This window comes from Phyllobates terribilis, unplaced genomic scaffold (assembly GCF_046119375.1).
Source record: "Phyllobates terribilis strain yellow unplaced genomic scaffold, ASM4611937v1 Scaffold_1__5_contigs__length_1240528914, whole genome shotgun sequence".
Classification (NCBI taxonomy): domain Eukaryota; kingdom Metazoa; phylum Chordata; class Amphibia; order Anura; family Dendrobatidae; genus Phyllobates; species Phyllobates terribilis.
The window spans coordinates 354,236,259-354,259,614 of NW_027362761.1; the positions used below are offsets into that span (position 1 = coordinate 354,236,259).

Genomic DNA, 23,356 nt, shown 5'->3' on the forward strand with positions numbered 1-23,356 from the left:
TATATATATATATATATATATATTTTTTTTTAAATGCAAGAAAAAAACTGCAAACCCAAAGGCAATTCATACAAATATGGGGAGAACAGATGTAGATGTATCTTTTGTTCAATTTGAACCCACTACCCTAGTTTTGTAAAGCAATAGTGCCAACAACCCATTTTACTTAATGAGAATAACTTATTACAGTAGTAAAAGTAGCAGTACAGTAAAAAAAAAAAACATTTAGGCAGCTACAAAGACGTATACCCAAAATGAAATAGATTAAAATAGGCAAAATACGGCAGATGCTACTGCAAAACATAAAAAAAAATGACAGAACAAATAAACATGTTACTAAAAATTGCTGAAACAGCACACAATCACTGAGCATAATCTGTTTTGGGCTTTAAAGGGGTGGTCCAAAAAACAAATTGATTTTATCCTAATTGCCTATCTATTTAATGCCATAATCTATTCTATTTTCTAATACACTTTAATTAAAAATTCCCTATCCTTCCCTAACTACCCTATCAAACATTTTTTTTTTTTTTTGACAACTTCCTTTTTGATGATGCTTCGTGTGAGAATACCAGTGGATGCTGGGATAATCAAAAGAAGCGTCATCAGGGTCAGAGGCTGTGGTCACTGCCGCAGCCCCTGCCCCCTCCCAGAAACAAAGCGTCATCAGTGACCTTCGTATCAGGGGCTGGGCTAGTCCCTGCTTTGTCACTGTGGGATGTGCACAATGAACGTTCGCTGTCTTGCCAGCTCAGATAACGATCTAGCTACAGAGAACACTGTCAGTGTACGTTATAAGAGAAAGACGAATACACAGCTTGCAAAGACCAGCACAGTCCCCACAAGTGACATCACTTGCGGGGGGCGGCGCTGGTCTCTGCAAGCCGGCTATTCGTCTTACAATGCACTCTGACAGTACGCTCTGTTGCCGGATCGTTACTACTGATCTGAGACAGCCAGAGAGTGAACTGTCATTGTGCACATCCCACAGTGACAGAGCAGGGACTAGCCCAGCCCCTAAAACAAAGGTCACCGAAGACGCTTCGTGACTGCAGCCTCTGTACCCTGATCAGGCTTTGTTTGAGTATCCCAGCATGCACTAGGATTCTCACATTCTCACATGAAACATCAAAAAGGAAGTTGTAAAAAAAACAAAAAACCTGTTAGTGTAGTTAAGGAAGTATAGATCATTTTTAATTAAAATCTATTGGAAAATAGTTAGATTATGGCATTAAATAGATAGGCATTTAGGACGAAAATTAATTTGTATTTCAGACCCCCCTTTTAACATAAAGGCTAGAGTTACACGGTGACAGGAAAATCTCTGTCACATTAGAACATCGCATGTAATGACTTCCTATGGTGTCGCATTGCACCCGACTGCAACTGCAACACACACTCACAAATGTTTCCAAATGTGTTGGATTCTCTGTTGCAAAACTCATGCGAGTTATTTGCTGTAGACTTCAGTGAAAGTCACATACAACTGCGACTCATGCGAGACTTACAAGTATCTGTGATTTGGCCATTTTTTACAGCAAAATCATAGACAAGTCGCACAGATGTTTTTGGTCTAGTCTGAGAATTGCTGTCGCATAACACATGTTGCTGTATAGCTCCAGCCTACATATTGCCTATAAGGAAAGGATGTACTGTAGGATACTTACTTAGTCTGTGCTAAACACAAAGTATTAATTACAACAGATTTCCCCCCTCCTGTGGGTCCAACCACCATGGTGGTGTGACGTGTCAGCATAGTCTCATACATCTGAACAACTTTGTCTACCTATAAAAAGAATAAATAAAAATGAATAAAAGCGATAGATGAATACAACACAACTCATAATTTCTCTTCTCTGTGTACCCTCTTTATACCAAGTCTTTAAATTTAGGGCCATTGATTTCAGTAGGAAAAGTCAGCGTTGCAAAATTTCTTTGTCATACACTTACCTGAACAGGCAGCAGGACATAGTTGTTGTCTATGAGAGCCTCTTCTACCGCATCATTAAAGTTAGGGTAGCGAACTCGAGGACAGTCAAGTCCCGGGAACAAGTCCGAAATTAAGCCAAGAAACAAGGGGACATCCTCAAACACAAACTTGGGTAGGTTCATGTCTCTCAGTGCCCTCATCAAAACAACATCCTAAAAGGAATGGCACATATTAAAGCCAAATATTTGCACTGAGAGGTGTAACATAGGCCAAAGCATTTACAAAGACTAGTGCACCCCATTGCTTTTCCAATCTTTTCCAAGTGGTAGCCTCACAGTAGAAATAAATTCATGATGTCTCCCTCCCTGGTCATCAAACTCGACCTTCTAAATGGTTTGAGGAGACATTAATTACCTACAGTATGTTCCTCTTTTTCAGATATAGTGAATAACATGATTTGTCCTCAAACGTGTAACCTCACATAGCGCCCTATTTTAATGAACTGCAGTCTAATGCATTAACAGGCCTGCAAAAACAGGAGACGCTTTTACCATTTCTCATTTCTGGTTCAAAAAGCGCAATCCTAAGTGGAAACCCCAACCCCTATTCAATGGATGTCCATATGTCCTAAAAGAATATGAACGGGGGTTATTTTTATGAAACAATCCCTTTAAAAATTCCAATTTACTTACTTCACTTAAGTCTGGTGAACCTCTCTTCAACTCTCCAGCCATTACCAACACAGATTTTAAGGCTCGTAAACCAAAATCATAATGATGCTGTTTGGACAGTTGTTCTTTGGCGAGTTTATATAACACGGTCATTTTTTTAGCCAAGTTCTAAAATGACATAAAATATTTTTTTGATTTTCAATAATTTTTATTGTGTTTATTTTTTAAACAAAGTGTACATGGGGTAGGAAAAGGGTAAGATAAGGTAAAGGGGGAAGGGACTCTTTATTACGGAGGTGAGTCTAGGTGAGGATAAGGGGAAAAAAGGGGAGGAATGAACGGGAGAACCAAGATTATGCAGCCTGATAAACCAAGAGATCGACAAATAAAAATATGATAATAACATCGAGATAATATTAATCAATCTTTCATGGTAATTAAACGGAAATATACTATAAACATTAATAGCGAGCCAAACTGAACCAAAATAACCATGATGATGGTATACCAAGGCAAACAAACAAGTTTACTAAATTACAGTGAGAACCTAGGGAAGAATTGGGACCAAACTTACCACTTTCTTTTTGTAATTTTTGTACATGTTATTTGCTATGGCCATTTATATTCAAAAAATATGTGGGATGAAATGGTTCTAATAATGTTTGGGAATTTAGGAGAGTATGTTTTTTTTTTTCCACAAAGGCAGCTATCGAGTTCTTAACTACTAGAAATATATAGATCAGTAATGGTCTCATAGTAGGATGAATTTGTTCTAGAGAAAGGAGAGCCATTTGAGGAGTTATGTGAACTTTACTATTAGTTAGATTGTGAACAAAAGTTGACACCAGATTCCAAAGAAGTTTAATTTTAAGAGAATTCCAATAAATATGGATCAGATCGCTATTGTAACCACAATTTCTCCAACATTTGGGAGACTGATTGGAAAAAGCCTTAGCCAATCTAACAGTGTATAGTACCATCTGATAAAAATTTTGTAGTAAGATTTGTGTTTATTTTTAAGTACATTTTCTTCAATGTTATAAGGGGTTGTCCGGCTTTAGCCTACAAGTCTACAGTCACTCTATGTGACTGCAGACTTCTGAATCCTCACATCATGCGCACTGCATATTGTGGGGATTCTCCTGTGCCAGTGGCAAGAATGGGGCAGTCATGTGGCCGCAAGTATGCGATTTGCATACTTTCAGCCACATTCCAACTAGAATGTGTCCTGCCTTGCTGAATATACTTGCATTGATGCATATAGTATACTTGAAGTCATGCACCTGACGCTCCCAGCACCAGCACTGGATAATCCTGACAGCGCGCAGTGCGCATGATGTGAGGATTCACAAGTCTGCAGTCACATAGACTCACTGCAGAATTGTAGAATAAGGCCCTTTAAACTAATCTGCATTAATAACAGGCTTTGAGCAGGTTTTCCTTTATAGTTTGTAGATATATTGGATATTGTTGCAACTTAGGACATACCTTATTAATAACAATAATACTAGTTCATAAATCATAAAATTACCGTATTTTTCGGACTATAAGACTCACCGGGCAATAAGACGCAACTAGATTTTAGAGGAGGAAAATAGAAAAAAAATTGAAGCAAAAAATGTGGTCATGATGCATTGTTAAGGGGGAAAGGGTCGGCTGCTGACACTGTTATAGGGGTAATGTCCCCCAATTCTGTTAATATCCCCCATCCTTGTATATATGGCCCCCTCCTTTCTGTTATACGTGGACCCCATCCCCATCCTGGTATGCATGGCATCCCTCATCCCTATCCTGGTATGCATGGCACCCCTCATCCCTATCCTGGTATGCATGGCACCCCAATCCCCCATCCTGGTATGCATGACATCCCTCATCCCCATCCTGGTATGCATGGCACCCCTCATCCCCATCCTAGTATGCATGGCACACTTTCATCCTGGTATGCATGGCACCCCAATCTCCCATCCTGGTATGCATGGCACCCCAATCTCCCATCCTGGTATGCATGGCACCCCAATCTCCCATCCTGGTATGCATGGCACCCCAATCTCCCATCCTGGTATGCAAGGCACCCCTCATCCACATACTGGTATGCATGGCACCCCTCATCTCCATCCTGATATGCATGCCACCCCCTGATCCCCATCTTGGTATGCATGGCATCCTTCAGCCCCATCCTGGTATGCATGGTACACCTTCATTCTGGTATGCATGGCACCCCCTGATCCCTCATCCTGGTATGCATGGCACCCCTCATCTTGGTATGCTTGGCACCCCTCATCCTGGTATGCATGGCACCCCTCATCCTGGTATGCATGGCACCCCTCATCCTGGTATGCATGACACCCCTCATCCTGGTATGCATGGCACCCCTCAATCCTGGTATGCATTGCGCCCCTCATCCCTCTTCCTGGTATGCATGTCCCCCCTCAATCCTGGTATGCATGGCACCCCTCATTCCTCATCCTGGTATGCATGGCACCCCTCATCCCTCTTCCTGGTATGCATGGTCCCCCTCATCCCTCTTCCTGGTATGCTTGGCACCCCCCCCCATCCTAGTATGCATGGCATCCCCATCCCCATTATGCTGGACACAAAAAAATAAACAATTATACTCACCTTTCTTCCCTCTGCTCCAGCGCAGCATCCTGCTCTGCTGCCAGCACTCATCTTACAGTGTAAGCTGTGCATGACGTCACTGCCATGCGTCCTCACACTGTGGGATGGTCTGCCGGAATAGTCACTGCTCCCCACGCTGGGACTACAAACCACTTTCTCCAAAATTTTGGAGGTAAAAAGTGCGTCTATAATATGGTAATTTATATAACTTACCTTTGCCAAAAGAAACCCTTCTGAAAATAGCATAATTTCACAGATTTGTTGGAGATCTGGTACAATTACAACCACAGGCCTGAAAAGAGCCTTCACTGATTCAGGTAATTCTGTTCGACCAGCATAACCAGGGTTCATAGTAATAAAAATCCCCATACGAGCATCCATAGTAATCTCCTGACCTTCAAACTGCAAATCAATGCATTGAAAGGGAAATCAAATGACAAGTTCTAGAATCCAGATCCAGGTATTAAAATTGAGAAAAATACAGTGTTGGAGTAATGGAATAAGAGATCATTACGGCATATCCCGTATCAAACCTGCCTACTAGAGGTTCTAGACATATGTTTATGGGTCAAAATCTAGAGCTTAAAGGAGTTGTCTGGTCTTCTGATAAAAGTCTGCAGTTAATGTATGTGACTGCAGACTTCTAAATCCTGACAGCATATGCTATGCTATGTTGTCAGGAATCACCAGTGACAGCAGGCGGTCATGTGACCGCAAGTATATGATTTGCATACATGTGATCACATGCCGACTAGACATGCTCAGCTTATATTAATTAACTTGCATTGAGAGAAGCCAGTCAAGTCTAGTCGGAATGTGAGAGGTATGGAAATCGTGACCGCCTGCTCTCACTAACAATTCTTGTGAATCCTGATAGCATGAGCGCACATAAAATGACTGCAGACTTTTATTAGAAGACCAGACAACCCCTTGAAGCAAATTCCTTTAAATGGAATAGAAAAACATAAGTAAACACAACATTTTCTAGAAAAGTTCTAGAGAAATAGTAATTGTGAACAAAAGTGAAAAGCAATAAAAAATAAACACTTAAAGTATATGCACACGGCAGATTTGGTGCAAGTTTTCTGTGTGAATTTGCTTGTAGAAAATCAACAGCCTAATACACTACTAGCTGAATTTATGAGAGGTTAAAAATGTCATCTACACACTGCGGAAATTTCCTGCATGGAAATTGACCCGCGGAGCGGATTTTAAAACTTGCACCATGTTAGCTCTTTGAGTGGATTTTATTGTGGACCTTACCCTTTGTGATATATTAGGTGAAATTCTGAGGGCTCATGCAGATGTCTGTGCAAATCGGTCCGATCTTGGACCACAATGCAAGGACTGGCCGTGGCTCTCCCGACCAGAGCGTCACAGCTCATGGCCAGTCTGTGCATTAGCAGTTTGTGCATGGACCGATTTGCACAGTTGTCTGCATGAGCCCTTAGGGTACGTGCACACGTTAAGTATTTTGTGCAGACATTTCTGTACCATTTCTGCATTTCTTGGCAGAATGCGTTTTTGATGAGTTTTTTACATGTGTTTTTGTTGCAGACTCTCCACCACTCATTAGTATGAATGAAACCTGTAGAAAAAAACACTGAAATAATTGATATACTGCAGAATTAAATCTGTCACAAATAAGCAACGTGTGCATGAGACTTCAGGATTCTCATTCACTTTGCTGGCGTCAGGAAATCCTTCAGGTTTCTGAGAAATCTGTGCAGAAAAAAATGTGACAAAAAAGCAAGAAATCTGCAACATGTGCACAGGCCCTTAGGGTTAATTCCCATGCTACACATTTTGTTGGAGGAATGTTCGCAACTTAAATCTGTTCAATTTATTTTAATGGGATTATTTTATATGAATGGGACAGTTGCAAACCATTAACAAAATCAGTTTGTAATGCATGCGGATTTTGATGTGAAAATGCAGCAGAAATGTTGCAGGAAATCAACATCAAATCCGCATGTGTGCAGGTTACATTAGGCTACGTCTGGAGACAATGGACAGTAAAATGCAGTGGATTTCCCCCCATTAAAATATTGATGTTTTGGTGCGCTTTTGATGCCATTTCTATGCATTTCTATTACATATTTGTTGCTCTTTCTCCTTGATCTCAATGAGGAAAAAATGCAACAAGAATGCTGAAAAAATGTAAATACAGTGCTTCAACAAATGCAGTCGAAATTGTTAGAAAAAATGAACACATCATGTGAATGAGATTTTAGAAATCTTATTCATTCTGTTGCAAACTGTAAAAAGCGGCAGTGTTTTTACTGGCATTAAAAAAATGGATGGAAAAAGAGCAGTAAAAACTACATGTATGAATAAGTCCTTAATGAGCAATGACTTAATTTTAAGGATATATGATAAAAAGAAAAGAGACGGTTTAATAAATCTCTCTGCTGTATATAAGACACATTCAGGCGATCCAGCTAGAGGTGCAACCCACCTGAAATTTCTTCAAGTGATGGATTAAAGCATTACGTATGGTCTGTATCTGAGAGGAAATAACTGAGAGTACCGAGGCGTCAATACGATTGAATTCATCAAAGCAGCCCCATGATCCACATTGTGCCAGGCCAGAGAAGATTTTACCAACAGCCTTAAAAAATTATCAAAAGTTACAGACAAAGTTCTGGACAACACATTGACGACAACAACAATGGCAGTGCAATGTATTTATTGTACATGAAAATAAATATTAATTAAAGGAATCTGTCAGCAAAATTTCACCCACAAACTATTTATATGAGCATGTAGATCTTTAAAAGACAAGTCCAGCATTACCTTTACATGGCCAGTCCTTGTCTCCATTCCTGAGAAATCAGCGTTTGAATTGATATGTAAATGAGGCTGAAGAGCTATTGTAGATCTGAAGCCTCTGTCACTCCAGCTCTGTTCCCTGTCAGGTGCCACCTCCTCCTTTGCCTCAAGTCACACAGTATAGAAGCAGGAGGAGGTGGTGCTGGGCGGGGAAAAGAGCTGGAGTGACAGATGCTTCAGCTCTACAACAGCTCTTCAATCTCATTTGCATATCAATTCAAGCGCTGATTTCTCAGGAATGGAGGCCATGTAAAGGTCTTGCTGGACTAGTCTTTGAAAGAGTTTCATGCACATAGAACTAGGGTGAAGTATTAAATCCTGCTGAAAGATATTCTATAAGCTATAAAATGTTATTCCCAAATTGCCATATTCTCTACAGTGTATTTAATAGTAATAAGATAACAGGATGACCTATGAAAGTCATGCTTGTATATGAATACACTATAAGAATGTGCTACATTAATAACACAAACACAACAATCTGTCGTGTTACCTTGTAGTCCATGCCTTCACCGCAGTTTGTGACCACACAGAGCAATCCAAGAGCTTTCGCCAGATCTTTAGTTGTCTCAGTTTTACCAGTTCCCGCTGGCCCTGCGGGTGCTCCACCCAAATACATGGAGAGTGCCTGAAAAAATAGAAACAAAAACTAGACTCTAAAGCTTGACTGACATAGACCATGAGCAGGAGCCCAATATAACCTTGGTCATAATTTGTACCTAGGTACATTCAATCAAGGTGCATGGTCCTTAGCAGTTATACAACAAAAGGAATAAGTGGGGAAAAAGACACCACAATGACAGTACAGATTTTATTTCATGTTCAGCATTTTTCATCTATCACAGACCCAGTAATATAATATCATAATATATCTGTCAATGTATGTGTTCTCTCATCATACCACCTAATAAGATAACACCAGATCCTCTCTGAGTTACCTGTGTGAGCGTGAGATATATCCGATCAGTCAGAGGGGTAATGACTAGCCTCCCATTTAGACCCATGTACTCATAACCATAGGCAAAGGTTCCCGTGCACTGTCGGACATTCAGTTCGTCTGGTTCTCTGTCCCAGTAGAAGCGTAATTGACTTTCCCATTCAAACTCACGGGCATCCATAATGCTAGAAGAAAGGACAAAATCTCCATTAGACAGTCACCATTCGCAACGTCAGCTGGCAAGAGCTTCTATTAACATTAAACCTACCTGTCTCTCACAAATATGTCCACAATGTCTCTAGCATGTACGTCAATGATGAGAACAGTATTATATTTTTTCCTGTCGTTTTTACTTAGAGGTTCTGTGATCCGGGTAACTAGTTCGTCAATCTGCTGGTGCATTTTTTTAGCATAGTTCTTCAGTGCTTGTTTCTCTCCCTTTTTAACCTTATGGAAGACATCCTCAACTTCCCAGGTCCACCACACCTGGTTACCAGCTAGGACAACCATCCCTTGATACAACAGCATCCAATCTATCCTGTAAAATTGACGTAGTCGAAAAACAAGAAGGAGGCAATTACTTAGTTTATTATTTAACCCATTTATGGCAGACCCACAGCATATGCCATCTGTCTAATAGACGCAGGTCCCATTCCTGAATCCTGCACCTATGTCAAGACTGTCAAGCACCACTGTAGATGCAGAGGGTGAAATAAAGAGTGGTTTATTGTTTTCTTTTATGTTAGACAAATTATAGGTGACTTACATTGCACAACTAGGAAAGAGTTATGCGATCTATGTTGGAACAAATGAATATTTTACTACTTCTTAGGATCACTTATGACTTTGTTCACTCTGACAACTCTGGTAATTTGGTATTTGCATTCAGCATGATTTGGAAAGTGTCAAGGTACAAGCACACGAGACATTACCGCTGCTAACAACCAACATTGGAAACATTGAAGCAAACGCACATTGAAGTGCTAAGTTCTTGATCTTATGCGGATACAACTTTGAACCCTACTTATGTGCTCAAATTAAGTAGAGTGTCATAATGTTCTTTTGAGTGAAGTTGACCATCGAAATATACGGTTCACATAATTATAACATGGCGATGTATGCACAGTACCTGCTTTTATCCTCACAGTATCTAAATATAGCCTCCTTAGTAATGAGTCTGTTGGTTCTCCTCATCTCCTGTAGTACAGCAGTCATCCAATCCTCCACGCGACCTTCAGCGGCTATAGCCTGGCGGAATGCCATCACCTCTCCCTCAGCTGAGATCATGCCTGTTGCCAACATTTCACCATTGTCTCCATCTTGGAATCTCAGTGATGCAATGTTATCATACATCTGCAACAAAGTAGGTGTTCAGGTATATATAATGTTTAGAGTAAATGTAGCAGAATCTTTCTTACATACAATGCATATAGAAAAAAAGAAATGCCACTCTCACCATTTCTTTAAAAAATTCAGTCCTTTCCTCAACAGCCGTTTCGCGCTCAAAGAGGTGCTTCTGTGTTTTTTTGGACGCGCAGAAGCGCCCCTTTGAGAGTGAAACGGCTGTCGTACATCTTCTCTTCCCATCACCCCCTGCCTGCCGCTAATTTGTCCCATATTATGGAATAAAGGACTGAATTTTTTAAAGAAATGGTGAGTGCTGCATTTCTCTTTTTTTATATGCATTGCAATTCAATTTCCACAAGAGCTGAGCACCTCCAATAATTTTACTGACCGTAATAGTTCACAAAAAGGTGATATATTTTTTCCTGTAAAAACGTTGGTGCTGAATTCGTCTCACTTACTTTTCTTACATACAGTGCCTTAAAAAAGTATTCATAACCTGTGAACGTTTACACATTTTTTCACTTTTCACCCACAAACCTAAGTATTTTATTGGGATTTTATGTAAGGCTATGTGCCCACGATGCAGAAATGCTCAGGATTTTTCCTGAGCGTTTCTGCATCTCCCTGGCAGAAAATACGCATGCGGATTGTACATGCGGATTGTACATGCGTTTTTCCTGCCAGGGACAAGCGGAAGTGAAGCGTTCTTCACTTGCATTTCCGCATGCGGGTTGACAAGCGCTTTCCAAGCAATTTTAGCATTACTTGGAAAGTGCTTGACAACTTGGTCACACTATATAAATCCATGCAAACGGCATGGATTTATATAGTGTGACCAAGTTAATAGTTGAAAAAAAGATTAAAAATGGTAAAAAAATAATAATAAAAAAAACATTATACTTACCTTCTGATGGCCCCCGGTCTTTTCTCTGTTGCGTCCAGTCTCTTGTATGGCTCGCGGTGGTCTGGAAGGACCTGCCATGATGTCATTTAGTCATGTGACAGGTCACGCGACCGCCGACATCAGCGGTCGCGTGACCCGTCACATGACTAAATGATGTCATGGAAGGTCCTTTTAGACCATCGCGAGCCGCCGGGAAGCCAGGACGCATCACTATGAAGACCGGGGGCCATCAGAAGGTAAGTATAATGTATTTTTTTTGTTTTAATTCTTTTTTTTTTACAGGTACCATGGTACCCGGGTCTGGAGGAGAGTCTCCTCTTCTCCAGACCCGGGTACCATCCGCACATTGAATAATTTAATATCCGCATGTGCACATGTAGTCATGCGGATATTAAACGATTCAATGCAAGTCAATGGCGGCGAAAACGCCACGATTACACAAAATAATTGGTAGTGCTGCGGATTTTTCCGCAATGATAATCCGCAACGGAAATTTCCGCAGGATGTGCACAGCACATGCGGATTATCATTGTGGAACATTGCAGACCTTCTACCAAGCGGTTTTTAAGCATTTCTGCAGCGGAATTGCCGTGCAGAAACGCTTAAAAAACGCGTAGTGGGCACACAGCCTAATATATATATATATATGTGACAAAGTAGCAAGCATTTGTGAAATCTAAAGGAAATGACACATGGTTTTCTAATTATTTTAAAAATATAAATCTGAAAATTGTGAGGTGCATTTATATTCAGCACTCAGTAAATGGATGCCTCTAAATAAAATCCTGAGGGACTAATTACCTCCTTAAGTCACATAATTTCTAAATTGAGTCCACTTGTGTGTAATTTATTCTCAGTATAACTACAGCTGTTTTTTGATGGCCTCAGAGGTTTGTTTGAGAACACTAGGGATCAAACAGCATCATGAAAACCAAGGAACACACCAGACAGGTCAGGGATAAAGTTGTGGAGAAAGTAAAGCAGAGTTAGGTTGTAAAAACTAGCCTAAGCTCTGAATATCTCATGAAGCGCTGTTCAATCCACTGTCACGGTGGCAACTAGCACATACCCTCAGCGCTTTTGATTTGGTTCCCTGGCCTATCTCTTGCCAACAGGGCCTATTTTAGGCAGCTCCACCCACCATTCCTTGCTCGAACATGGAATCTGCTCCATCAGTCAATGAGCATGCAAACTCCTGAATCTAGCTTCCTGTTTATGACCCTGTCTGTGATCTCCGCTCTTACAGTTTTTGATTCTGTGCTGCCTGCCCCGACCCCAGACCGTCTGACTTCACCTCTGTCGTGCCTCTGACCCCTCGGTCAGCAGCTGCAGTCCCGGGGACAGCCCTGGAGTGACACCTGGTGACTACCTGTGGCCAAGCGTAACCTCACCACCAGAGGCTGTAGTAAACACCAGGTAGTGGCTTAGTCATGCCCCTCCAGGGTAAGCCCGGCCCGTGGTGCAGTGGGTGCACACCCAACACTATTACATCCATCATCCAAAAATGGATAGAGTTTGGCATAACTGCAAACCTACTAAGACATGGCCGTCCACCTAGACTGACATTACAAGCATGGAGAGCACTAATTAGAAAAGAAGCCAATAATCCCATGGTCACTCTGGAGGAATTAAAGAGATCCACAGCTCAGGTGGGAGAATCTGTCCACAGGACAACCTTTAGTCGTATACTCCACAAATCTGGCCTTTATGGAAGAGTGGCAAGAAGAAAGCCATATTTGAAAGCAAGTTATAAGAAGTCCATTTGCAGTTTGCAAAAAGCCATGTAGGGGACACAGCAAGCATGTGGAAGAAGGTGCTCTGGTCTGATGAGACCAAAGTAGAACTTTTTGAACTAAATGCAAAACGCTATGTGTGGCGGAAAACTAACACTGCACATCACCCTGAAAACACCATCCCCAACGCCAAACATGGTGGTGGCAGCATCATGCTGTGGGGATGGTTTTCTTCAGCAGGGACAGAGAAGCTAATCAGAGTAGATGCAAAGATGGATGGAGATAAATATAGGGCAATCCTAGAGAAAACCTGTTAGAGGCTGCAAAAGAATTGAGACTGGGGTGCAGGTTCACCTTCCAGCAGGACAACGACTCTAAACATACTGCCAGAGCTACAATAGAATTCTATAGATCAAAGTATGTTCATGTTTTTACATTTCCCAGTCGAATATCAGACCTAAATCCCACTGAGAATCTGTGGCAAGACTTGAAAATTGCTGTTCACAGACGCTCTCCATCCAATCTCACTGAGCTAGAGCTAGTTTGCAAAGAAGAATGGGCAAACATTTTAGGCTCTAGATGTGCAAAGCTGGAAGAGAAATACCCCAAAAGATTTGCAGCTGTAATTTCAGCAAAAGTTGGTCCTACAAAGTATTGACTCAGGGGGGCTGAATACAAATGCACCTCGCAATTTTCAGAGTTATATTTCTAAAATATTTAGAAAACCATGTATAATTTCCTTTACACTTCACAAATACTTGCTACTTAGTGTTGGTATAATGCACAAAATCACAATAAAATGTAATTAAGTTTGTGGGTGTAACGTGAAAAAATGTGGAAACGTTCACTGGATATGAATACTTTTTCAAGGCACTGTATGTTACATAGGTCTGTTGCATGTTTATTTGAGCAGAGTTGCACAAATTGTCCTAGTAATCAATACACATTTACATAAATAGATAGTGAGCTATAACTGAAGAGTATATATTAATTGTAGGCTAATTCAACGGATTTTCAGTCTAATAGAGACCATGTCAATTAGCAATGTAATAAGAAACGCTTTATGTTTGCATGATAATATTATATTACAGTAATATAATAAATAATAAATTATAGTAATAGTAAATGATATTAGGACAGTAAAAAGAAGTCACCTTGATAATGTGCTCCTGAACACAAGTAGGATCACTGCTACCCAGGATACTGAGCAGCTCGTCATCTGATATGAAGAAGAATCGAGGAAAAGCATTTCTCTTAGAGTCCAAGTAATCATTTAGGCTCTTTTGACATTTCTCAAGACCCTCACTTAGGTTTTGTAAGTCAAACAATCTATTTGAGGCCTGACAGCAACGCTTTATTACCGGATCCTTCACGGTATCTGACATTATCTGAAAGATTAGATAAAGACATTGTAACAAAGGGAGGAAAACCTCTTAAATAAATAAAAGCATATTAATAATAATCATCAATAATACTAATAATTATAATCCAATGATTATTTTAATTAGCCTTACCCTTTTAAAAATTTTATCAATATTGTCAAATTTTTTCGCCTCATCTGGCAGCTGTGACCTGATATCACCTCCAATAAAAATACTCTCCAAATACATCCATTTTCGCTGAACTACCATCCATACCTGTAAATCAGACAAAACAATATTGCTTATCATTTTACAAAAAATGCACATGGATTTTTAATTAAAAATAATAATTCTGCGCTTACTGCAATTACTTCTCCAATGAGAGAAAGCGTCTTTTCCCACTGCTGTACTGTATTCAGGAAAGGACCAACAAAGCGACTTCCAGAAATACTCTGTAGGTTCATAGCATTGTCATCAAGTATTTGTAGGAAATCATCAACAGACCCCAAAATGCTACCACGGTCTTGAGTGCCCTTTATGTACCTCTGTACAGTAAATTTCATATTTTCCCAAGTATCTATAATTTCTTTAACGCCCTAAATAAAAAAAGGGAAAACTAAATGTGTAGTTAATTGCATATCAAATGGCTTAAAAGGAACCTGTCCCCATATAAATGCAGTCGAATCTGAAGGTATCACGTAATACAACAGCGTGAGCTGAGTTGACTGATACATAATTTTGTGAGAAAAGATTTAGTATAATCTGTGTTTTAATCATTTAATTCTCTGCTCAGTCTGGGATTTTTGGTCCTGTGGGCGGTCCTATAAGTGACTGACAGCTTTCTTTGAATAAGTGTACATAGAGAGAGCTGTCAGTCACTGATAGGACCACCCATAGGACCAAAAATGCCAGACCGAGCAGAGAATTAACCCCTTAACAACTTTTGACGTACTATGTCCGTCATAAGTCGTCTCTCTGGCTTTGATGCGGGCTTGTAAGCCAAACCTGCATCTTTCCCGGCATATAATGGCTGAAGTATTCACAGCCACGGGTGGAGCAGAGCCTGTTAAATGCTGCTGTCAATCGGTGACAGCAGCATTATCAGCGCGCCGGCAGGAGGGCGCTCCGTTCTATCCCCTGTTCGGCTGATGCGTTGCCATGACAGCCAGGAATCTGCTGAAGACCCCGTGTGTCTGTCATCACGGTACTCCTGTAAAACTAGCCTGTGGCTGGTGTTCACAGGAGACCGTGATTTCTGCTATACATAGCAGTGCTGTGACATTGCTGTATATAGCACAAACGATCAGATGATCGCAGGTTCAAGTTCCCTTAGGGCAGTGATTTTCAACCTTTTTTGAGCCGCGGCACACTTTTTATACTTAGAAAATCCTGGGGCACACCACCAACCAAAATAGCACAAAATGACACTAAAACAGTCATATTATACATATAGTTAATAACATAGATTCTAAATTTATTTTACTCACTCAGTGTGAAACCTGGGCCTGTTTTGATAAACACAAAAGGGATATCCTGGCAGGAATGGTGGAAAGACACACACGAAGCTCTTCCTCAACAGTTCTCAGTTTCTCCCTGTTTTTAGTTTTTATCGCAGTCAAGCTTGAGAAGCCCAGCTCACATAGATATGTGGTTGAAAATGGGAGCAATGTCAAAATAGCTTTGTTGGCCAGAATGGGGAACTCCTTGGCAACAGATAACCAAAAACTGTCCAAAGGAAGATCAGCAAACTTTAGCTTTAAACCGCGATCTTGCTTCAGTTCAACGAGTTCCTCTTGCTCCTTTAAAGTCATGTCCTTTCCAGCAACGGATAATGAGCAGTATGGGTCCCTAACCCAGTCAAGGCATTCTGTGAAGGCTGAAGAGAAATAGAACGATAACTTCTCCTCAAGAGTTTTCAAATGTCTGCCAATCGCTTCGCACATTGCAGCAGTATTGTCATCATGCAGTTTCTCGGTGAGTGGGAACATCTGAAGGTTGCCACCCTGCACATGTTGTTGCCAGAGCTGCACCTTTAAACGGAATCCGTTCATTTTATCAGTGCTTGTAAGCAGGTTTTCATTTCGACCTTGCATCCGTGTGTTTAGTTCATTCAGATATTGAAATATATCAGCCAGGTATGCCAGCTTTGCACACCACTCATCACTTGCAAGCAGCTTTGAATAATCGGACCTCTCGTTTGTAAGAAATATTTTAAGTTCCTCTTGCAACTCATACACACGGGCCAGCACTTTGCCGCGTGACAGCCACCTGACCTCCGTGTGGAGCAATAAGATTTTATGTTCCGCTCCCATTTCTGTACACAAAGACGCAAATAAGCGACATCTCAAAGGTCGCGTCTTCACAAAGTTCACTATGCGCACAACATCATCCAACACAGGAGCTAGATCTGCTGGTAAGGTCTTTGCAAAGAGGGCCTCACGGTGCAAGAAACAGTGGGTAGCAAGAACATCTGGGTTTCTTTCTTTAACCCTACTTACAAAGCCTTTGATGCGCCCGACCATGGCTGCGGCTCCATCAGTGCAGACACCTGTGCAGTTTTCCCATGTAAGTCCACTTTTATCAAGATATTCCGATGTGACTTGGAATATTGCCTCTTCTGTTGATTTTTCTGTCAGTGCCTTGCAAAATAGGAAGTTTTCTCTAATGGCTTCACCATCCACAAAACGCACATTGGCCAACAACTGACAATGTCCACTGATATCCGTCGACTCATCAAGTTGCAAGGCAAATTTCTTACTGATGCGCACCTTTTCCAAAACAACTGTTTCAATGTCCGCAGACAAGTCATCAATCCGTCTGGCAATTGTGTTATCAGAGAGAGGCACTTTAGCTATCTCTTTAGCTGCTTCAGGGCCAAGCATCTTATTTACAATAGCTTTACAAGCTGGTAGTATTAATGTTTCTGCCACAGTGTGGGACTTTTTTGATTTAGCTATGAGTTCAGCAACAAGGTAGCTAGCTTTGAGGGCTCTCTCATTTACCTTTGTGCTTTTTCTCAAAAAAGTTGCCCCTTTCTCATTGTTTGTACGTAAGCGTACAAAATACTCCATCGGTTTATTTTGAACGGAAGGGTGTTTCGTTTGGAGATGACGTTTAAGTTTGCTTGGCACCATAGCGCTATTGGAAAGCTTCTCACCACACACCAAGCACAGTGGTGTTGGTGCTGTCGCATCCCCAGTGGAAGTAAATCCAAATGAAAGATAGCTTTCACTGTATTGCCTTGAGCTCACCGTCTTGTCTTTTTTCTTTTGTCGAACTCTCATACTAGGGCCTTCATTTGGGTTAGAATTGTGTCCAGGGTCCTGTTCGGCATTTGCCTTTTCCATTCTCAAATACTTCTCCATCACTGCTGAGATAGTGTGCGCAGCCACACACTAAAATAGAAGAGTATTACATTATCTGCCACACTTAAAGGACCTCTGCTAGGCATATTTCATTCCTGAGGGCTTAAAAAGCAGCTCTCGTGGTGAGAAGAAGCTGATTTAAACCCCCCAAGAGTGAACTTCGCGAGAGCTGTATGTGTGTGATAATAACTTATATTACTACGGTCTGCATTTCCTGCTTGAATTGACACTAGTGACGTAGCACTCAGCTTTCTCTATAAGTAGAATAGAGCCGGCTGCCAAGTGCTACGCCGCTAGAGTCAATTCAAGCAGGACATGACTGCTGAAGAACGGTACTAATATCATTTATTATTCCATACATACAACTCTCACGGAGTTCATTCTTGGGGGGTTTAAATCAGCTTCTTACCACCACAAGAGCTACTTTTTTAGCCCTCAAGAGTGAAATATGCCTGGCAGAGGTCCATTCAATAAATTATTTATTTTAAAAAAGTGAAAGAAAAAAGGATAACCCCCTCATATATTCAATCCCATGTAACCTCATAAATACAGTCCCACGTATATGAGCACATGATTATCAGCATCATATACTGTGGTGATGTGCACTGTACAGCGCCACAGTATATGGTGCTGATTATTATGTGGTTCATATACTGCAATATAAAGGGGTACAATGAGAAGTACTATGGCCATGAGGCCAGAGTACAAGTGCCAGCTCATATACTCAGCATATGAGCTGGTACTTGTAGTACTCCAGCCTCATGACTATAGTATTTCTCATTTTACATTTCTCATTGTTATATGCAGTATACTGCTGGAGTACTAAAAGTACCGGCTCATATGCTGAGTATTCTGCCAACAGTTCATATACTCAGGCAAAAGCTCATATAGTCAGCATTATTGGCGGGCATTACCTTGGCGGCGGACAAATGCGAGAGTCTCTCCGCTCTCAGGATGACGCGCCGGCCTCGGTGACGTCATTAAGTCGCGCGAGGTTCAAAGCTTGCGCATGTGTTATTGTACACGTCTCCTACATTGTAAGAAGGCGTGACTGCGCATCGAGCGCATTGCCGGGAAACAAAACACAGGGGGCACCATAGTTTGGGGAACTTTCCCCACGGCACACCCGACCATGTGTCGCGGCACACTAGTGTGCCGCGGAACACTGGTTGAAAATCACTGCCTTAGGGGACTAACTAATACAATGAAAAGTAAAAAAAAATGTTTTAAAAAATCTGAAAAAAAAAATATATAAAAGTTCAAATCACTCTCCTTTTCCCCCATTAAAAATTAAGAAATAAAACAATACCCATATTTGGTATGGCTGCGTTCGTAAAAGCCTGATCTATCAAAATCTAAAATAAATTAATCTGATCCGTAAACAGTGTAACTAGAAAAAAAATCAGAAAGCCAGAATTATGGTTTTTCAGCCGCTGCAACATCAGAAAAAAAATGTAATAACAGGCAATCAAAATTCATATCTACCCCAAAATTATATCAATAAAAACATCGGCTAAGGAAGGGGCAAAAAATAAACCCCTTAAAATTGAAAAGGTCAGTTTTACAATAAAATCAACGCTGTAAATAATAAAAAAAAAACAATTGCAGAATTGCACTTTTTTGCTATTTCGCCACAATTTTAATTTTTTTTCCAGCTTTCTAGTACATCATATGATAAAATGAATGGTGTCATTCGAAAGTGCAACTCATCCCGCGAAAAAAAAAGCCCTCACACGGCTATATCAACAGAAAAATAAAAAAGTTATTGCTCTTGGAATATGGGGAGGAAAAAGCAAAAAAAACCAGACAATTGCCCGGTCCTTAAGGGGTAATTGAATAAAACACAGGTTGTACTAAATCTTTTCCTACAAAAGTATGTATGAATCTACTCTTCTCCCGCTCTATAACATGGTACATGCAGATTGGAGGGCATTTTCATGGTGACTAGTTCTCTTTACAACTGAATCTCTCACTCATTTCTCTGTTGTATGTCCATCAATTTATCATTTACTAATAAATGTTTTCCACCGTGTAAGTCTTACCTTTTCTATGCTAAGCTCTTTAACTGCTGACGCTACAATGTCACTGATGACATCAGCATACTTGTGTAATTCCATGGCAAACATGTTCTCCAGGGTGAAAGTGTCAGGATTCATTTCAAAACTTGTCCCTGTTTTGGTCATCAGATCCTTCCAATGTCTGAAAGAATGAAATGCAATAAGCTACATCATGAACTTATGCAGACAAGTAAGGGCTCATGCAGACGTCTGTGGATCTTGGTCTAATTACGGACCACAATGCACAGACTTGCCACGAATCTCCAGACCTGAGCGTGACAGCCTCACAGAAATATATGAAGCTGCCAAACTCTGGGATCGGACCAAGATCCACAGATGTATACATTCAGATGTCAGTATTTCTTGTATGAGTTTCATCTTTGGTTGTCACAGATAGAACAGAGTGCTCCGCACAAAATCATGGAGACGTCCAATCTTTATCTAAGTCTCGGATCAAACTTGCCAATTCTAGTCTATGGGTAAGACCACGTTCAGTATTTGTTCAGCATTTTACATCAGTATTCATAAGCCAAAATCAGCGGAAAAGTCTAATAGAAACGCGTCACCACTTCTGTATTTTTCACCCAATCCTGATTTTGGCTTGCACATACTGATGTGAAATACTGATCAAATACTGAACGTGGGAACGTGGCCTTAGTGAAAAAGAAAGACAACACTCAGATGCCATCTGTCTGCTTTTCATGGACTGTTTTCTTAAGAGAAACTTGGAAACCTCCCTCAGTTCATTTTTTCATTTGAGAAAAACTGATGAAACTCTGACCAAACTCTGATGGTAAAAACAGACACATTGATTAACCTCGGAAGAAATTCTGATCAAAAACATTGAGGAAATTCAGACGTTTTTTGCGTAAGAGAAAAATCAATGACTATTGAATGTAAAGCTTTAGCGTCAAACTAACCTGAAGCTAAATATTTAAAAAAAAGACGTTTATTTCTACCAATTTATATGCTTGCATCTAAAGAACAGCATTTTTTTGCAAGTCCCATCAATTAACTTGTATAGGACAAACATTTGACATGTATTGCAATTTGCCTTCCAGAAACGAAGCATATTCATGCTTCACTTTCTGAATTTGATATGATTTTATACCAGAATAACATCTCCATTAACAACCTACAATAGTCAAAAAAGAATCCATACCTATCTCTCAAAGCTTCATTCTTCAGATCGAGGAGTAAAGGAATTGAGTCTTTAAACTCTTTCATTTTAGACTCAAGGTAAAAAGCCACTGGCAGACTGCGAATTTCTTTGGAAAGTTTTCTAAAAGTTTTGAGAAATCCATCAATTCCATCTTGGAGAATCTGAACATTTAAATTTGCCCACAGAGTCTGAGACCATTCTTCTTTGGCAAGCTAAAGAAATAAATACTTACATTTGATATAACGCTACAGAAATGATACGTATTACACATATATATAACTTTACTAGATGGTGGCCCGATTCAAACACAACGGGTATTCTAGAATATGTATGTAGTTTATTCTGTCATCCTCATTGGCGTATTTTCGCTTACAACCCATTGGAAGACAGGAAGCGTAAATCGTGATAGAGTACAGTAAAGAAGTATCTGTTCACTGACTGGGGGTTAAATTCCGCGCCAATATCTCTGATTGGTCACGTCCGGCCGGCCGCGACCAATCAGCGAAGCGGGGTTTAAAGGGGTTGTCCACTGCTTTAAATTAACCCCCCAATGTATCCCCCCGGGGCCCCTAATGAATTTCGTAAATACCTCATGTTGCCAATACTGCCTGTGCGCGGAGCTATCGCTGACCGCGCACAGGCAGCACGTGGCCCCGGTTGTAGCCGGCTCTTGCTTCCGCTTACGTCACGACTATTCCTGTTTCTACTCATACTGTGTCCACATACATTCCCCCCTCGCTCCTCATGCTGTGTCCGCACCGATCCCCCCAATGTATGTGGACACAGTATGAGTAGCGAAGGAAGAATGTATGTGAACACAGTATGGAGAGCAACGGTGATGGGATGGATGCGGACACAGTATGAGGAGCGAGGGTGAGGGGATGGGTGTAGACACAGTATGGGGAGCAAGGGAGGGGATGGGTGCAGACACAGTATGATGAGTGGGGGGATTGGTGAGGACACAGCATGAGGAGCGAAGGGGAGAATGTATGCAGACATAGTATGAGTAGCGATGGAAAGAATGTATGCAGACACAGTATGGGGGTGATGGGATGGGTGCGAACTAACTCAGTATGGGGAGCAAGGGAGGGAATGGATGCAGACAGTATGGTGAGTGGGGGGATGGGGGAGGACACAGCATGAGCAGCGCGGGGGAAATGTATGCGGACACAGTATGAGTAGTGAAGGGGAAATGTATGCGGACACAGTATGAGTAGCGAGGGGGGAATGTATGCAGACACAATATGAGGAGCAAGGGAAAGAATGTATGTGGACACAGTATGAAGAGCGAGGGTGATGAGATGGGTGCGATCACAGTATGGGGAGTTAGGGGGATGTGTGAAGAAGCAGCATGGAGAGTGAGGGGGTAAATATATTAGGAGACAGTTTGGTTAATAGGGGGGATGTGAGAGGAGACAGTATGAGGAGGGAGGGAGAAAGATGTGAGGAGACAACTGAGGGGAATAGTGTGAGGAGACAGTATGGGGGGAGAAAAGTGTGAGTGGTCACAGAATAGAGACTGAGTAGTGTGGGAGGTAGCATGGAGGGGCAGTGTAAGGGCACAGCCAAGAGAGGGAGACATGCGTGGTCTCACTCAATGAAAATGAACTGAGCAAGGCAGGACTGGTCTAGTCAGAATGTGGCCAGAAGTATACAAATTGCATGCTTATGCTCACATGACCATTCACTGTTGCCACAAGCAAGGGAGAATCCTAAAAGTGTGCCGTGTATGTGCTGTGAGAATTCAGAAGCCTATAGTCACCTAGAGTGACTTCAGACTTTTATCTCAAAACTGGACAAGCCCTTTCATTATAAAATGAAGCACTGTAGCCAATCCTAACAGAGTGTAATATAATCACTGTCAGGATTCAGCTCTACTTGTTGGTTCCATCAGTAACCACACAGCAACTTCACTCATGCGATTTTCAATCTTAAGGTCATGTGACAACTAGCTTTTCTTCCTGCTTCTCTCAGGAAAACCTAGATACACCTCTGTCAGAGGTCATAATGTACATGGGAGTGGGAAGATATAGCCACTCCTTGGTGATTTACAGGCTTCTGGGGGAAATGCCTCCATAATATAGCATTTAATGGTTATCATGACTTCAGAATCATATAGAATATTACAGAAAACCTTGGTATGATTCTGTATGAAATCACAGGCATACGGAAGTTTGGGTCCCACATTTTAAAAAGGATATTGAGAAGTTTGAGTCAGTTCAAAGGTGGGCAGCTAGATTATTACAAGGGATGGAAGGCCTCTTATATGATGAGAGGTTGGAAAAGTTGGGCTTGTTTAGCTCAGAACAAAGACATCTTGGAGGAGATCTCATTAATTTGTATAAATACATGTGTAGCCAATACAAAGAACTGAAACATGAGTTATTCCTTCCAAACACCATACTAAGGACTGGGTGGCATTCATCATGGGTAGAGGA

The 23,356-nt window shown here is 41.1% G+C and overlaps 1 protein-coding gene across 1 annotated transcript in view; it reads right to left on the bottom strand.

The window, feature by feature from the left end:
- The window catches only part of DNAH10 (dynein axonemal heavy chain 10), a 192,677-nt gene that overhangs the window by 91,036 nt on the left and 78,285 nt on the right, over positions 1-23,356 (bottom strand). Inside the window, exons 25-38 of the mRNA XM_073676172.1 lie at positions 20,919-21,130; positions 19,742-19,898; positions 14,697-14,930; positions 14,488-14,610; positions 14,128-14,361; positions 10,119-10,342; positions 9,258-9,527; positions 8,991-9,174; positions 8,546-8,680; positions 7,679-7,831; positions 5,434-5,622; positions 2,623-2,769; positions 1,951-2,142; positions 1,668-1,786 (exon numbers count right to left, since the gene is read on the bottom strand). Coding sequence (XP_073532273.1) covers positions 1,668-1,786; positions 1,951-2,142; positions 2,623-2,769; positions 5,434-5,622; positions 7,679-7,831; positions 8,546-8,680; positions 8,991-9,174; positions 9,258-9,527; positions 10,119-10,342; positions 14,128-14,361; positions 14,488-14,610; positions 14,697-14,930; positions 19,742-19,898; positions 20,919-21,130 — 2,573 coding nt within the window. The remainder of the gene's footprint in view (positions 1-1,667; positions 1,787-1,950; positions 2,143-2,622; positions 2,770-5,433; positions 5,623-7,678; positions 7,832-8,545; positions 8,681-8,990; positions 9,175-9,257; positions 9,528-10,118; positions 10,343-14,127; positions 14,362-14,487; positions 14,611-14,696; positions 14,931-19,741; positions 19,899-20,918; positions 21,131-23,356) is intronic.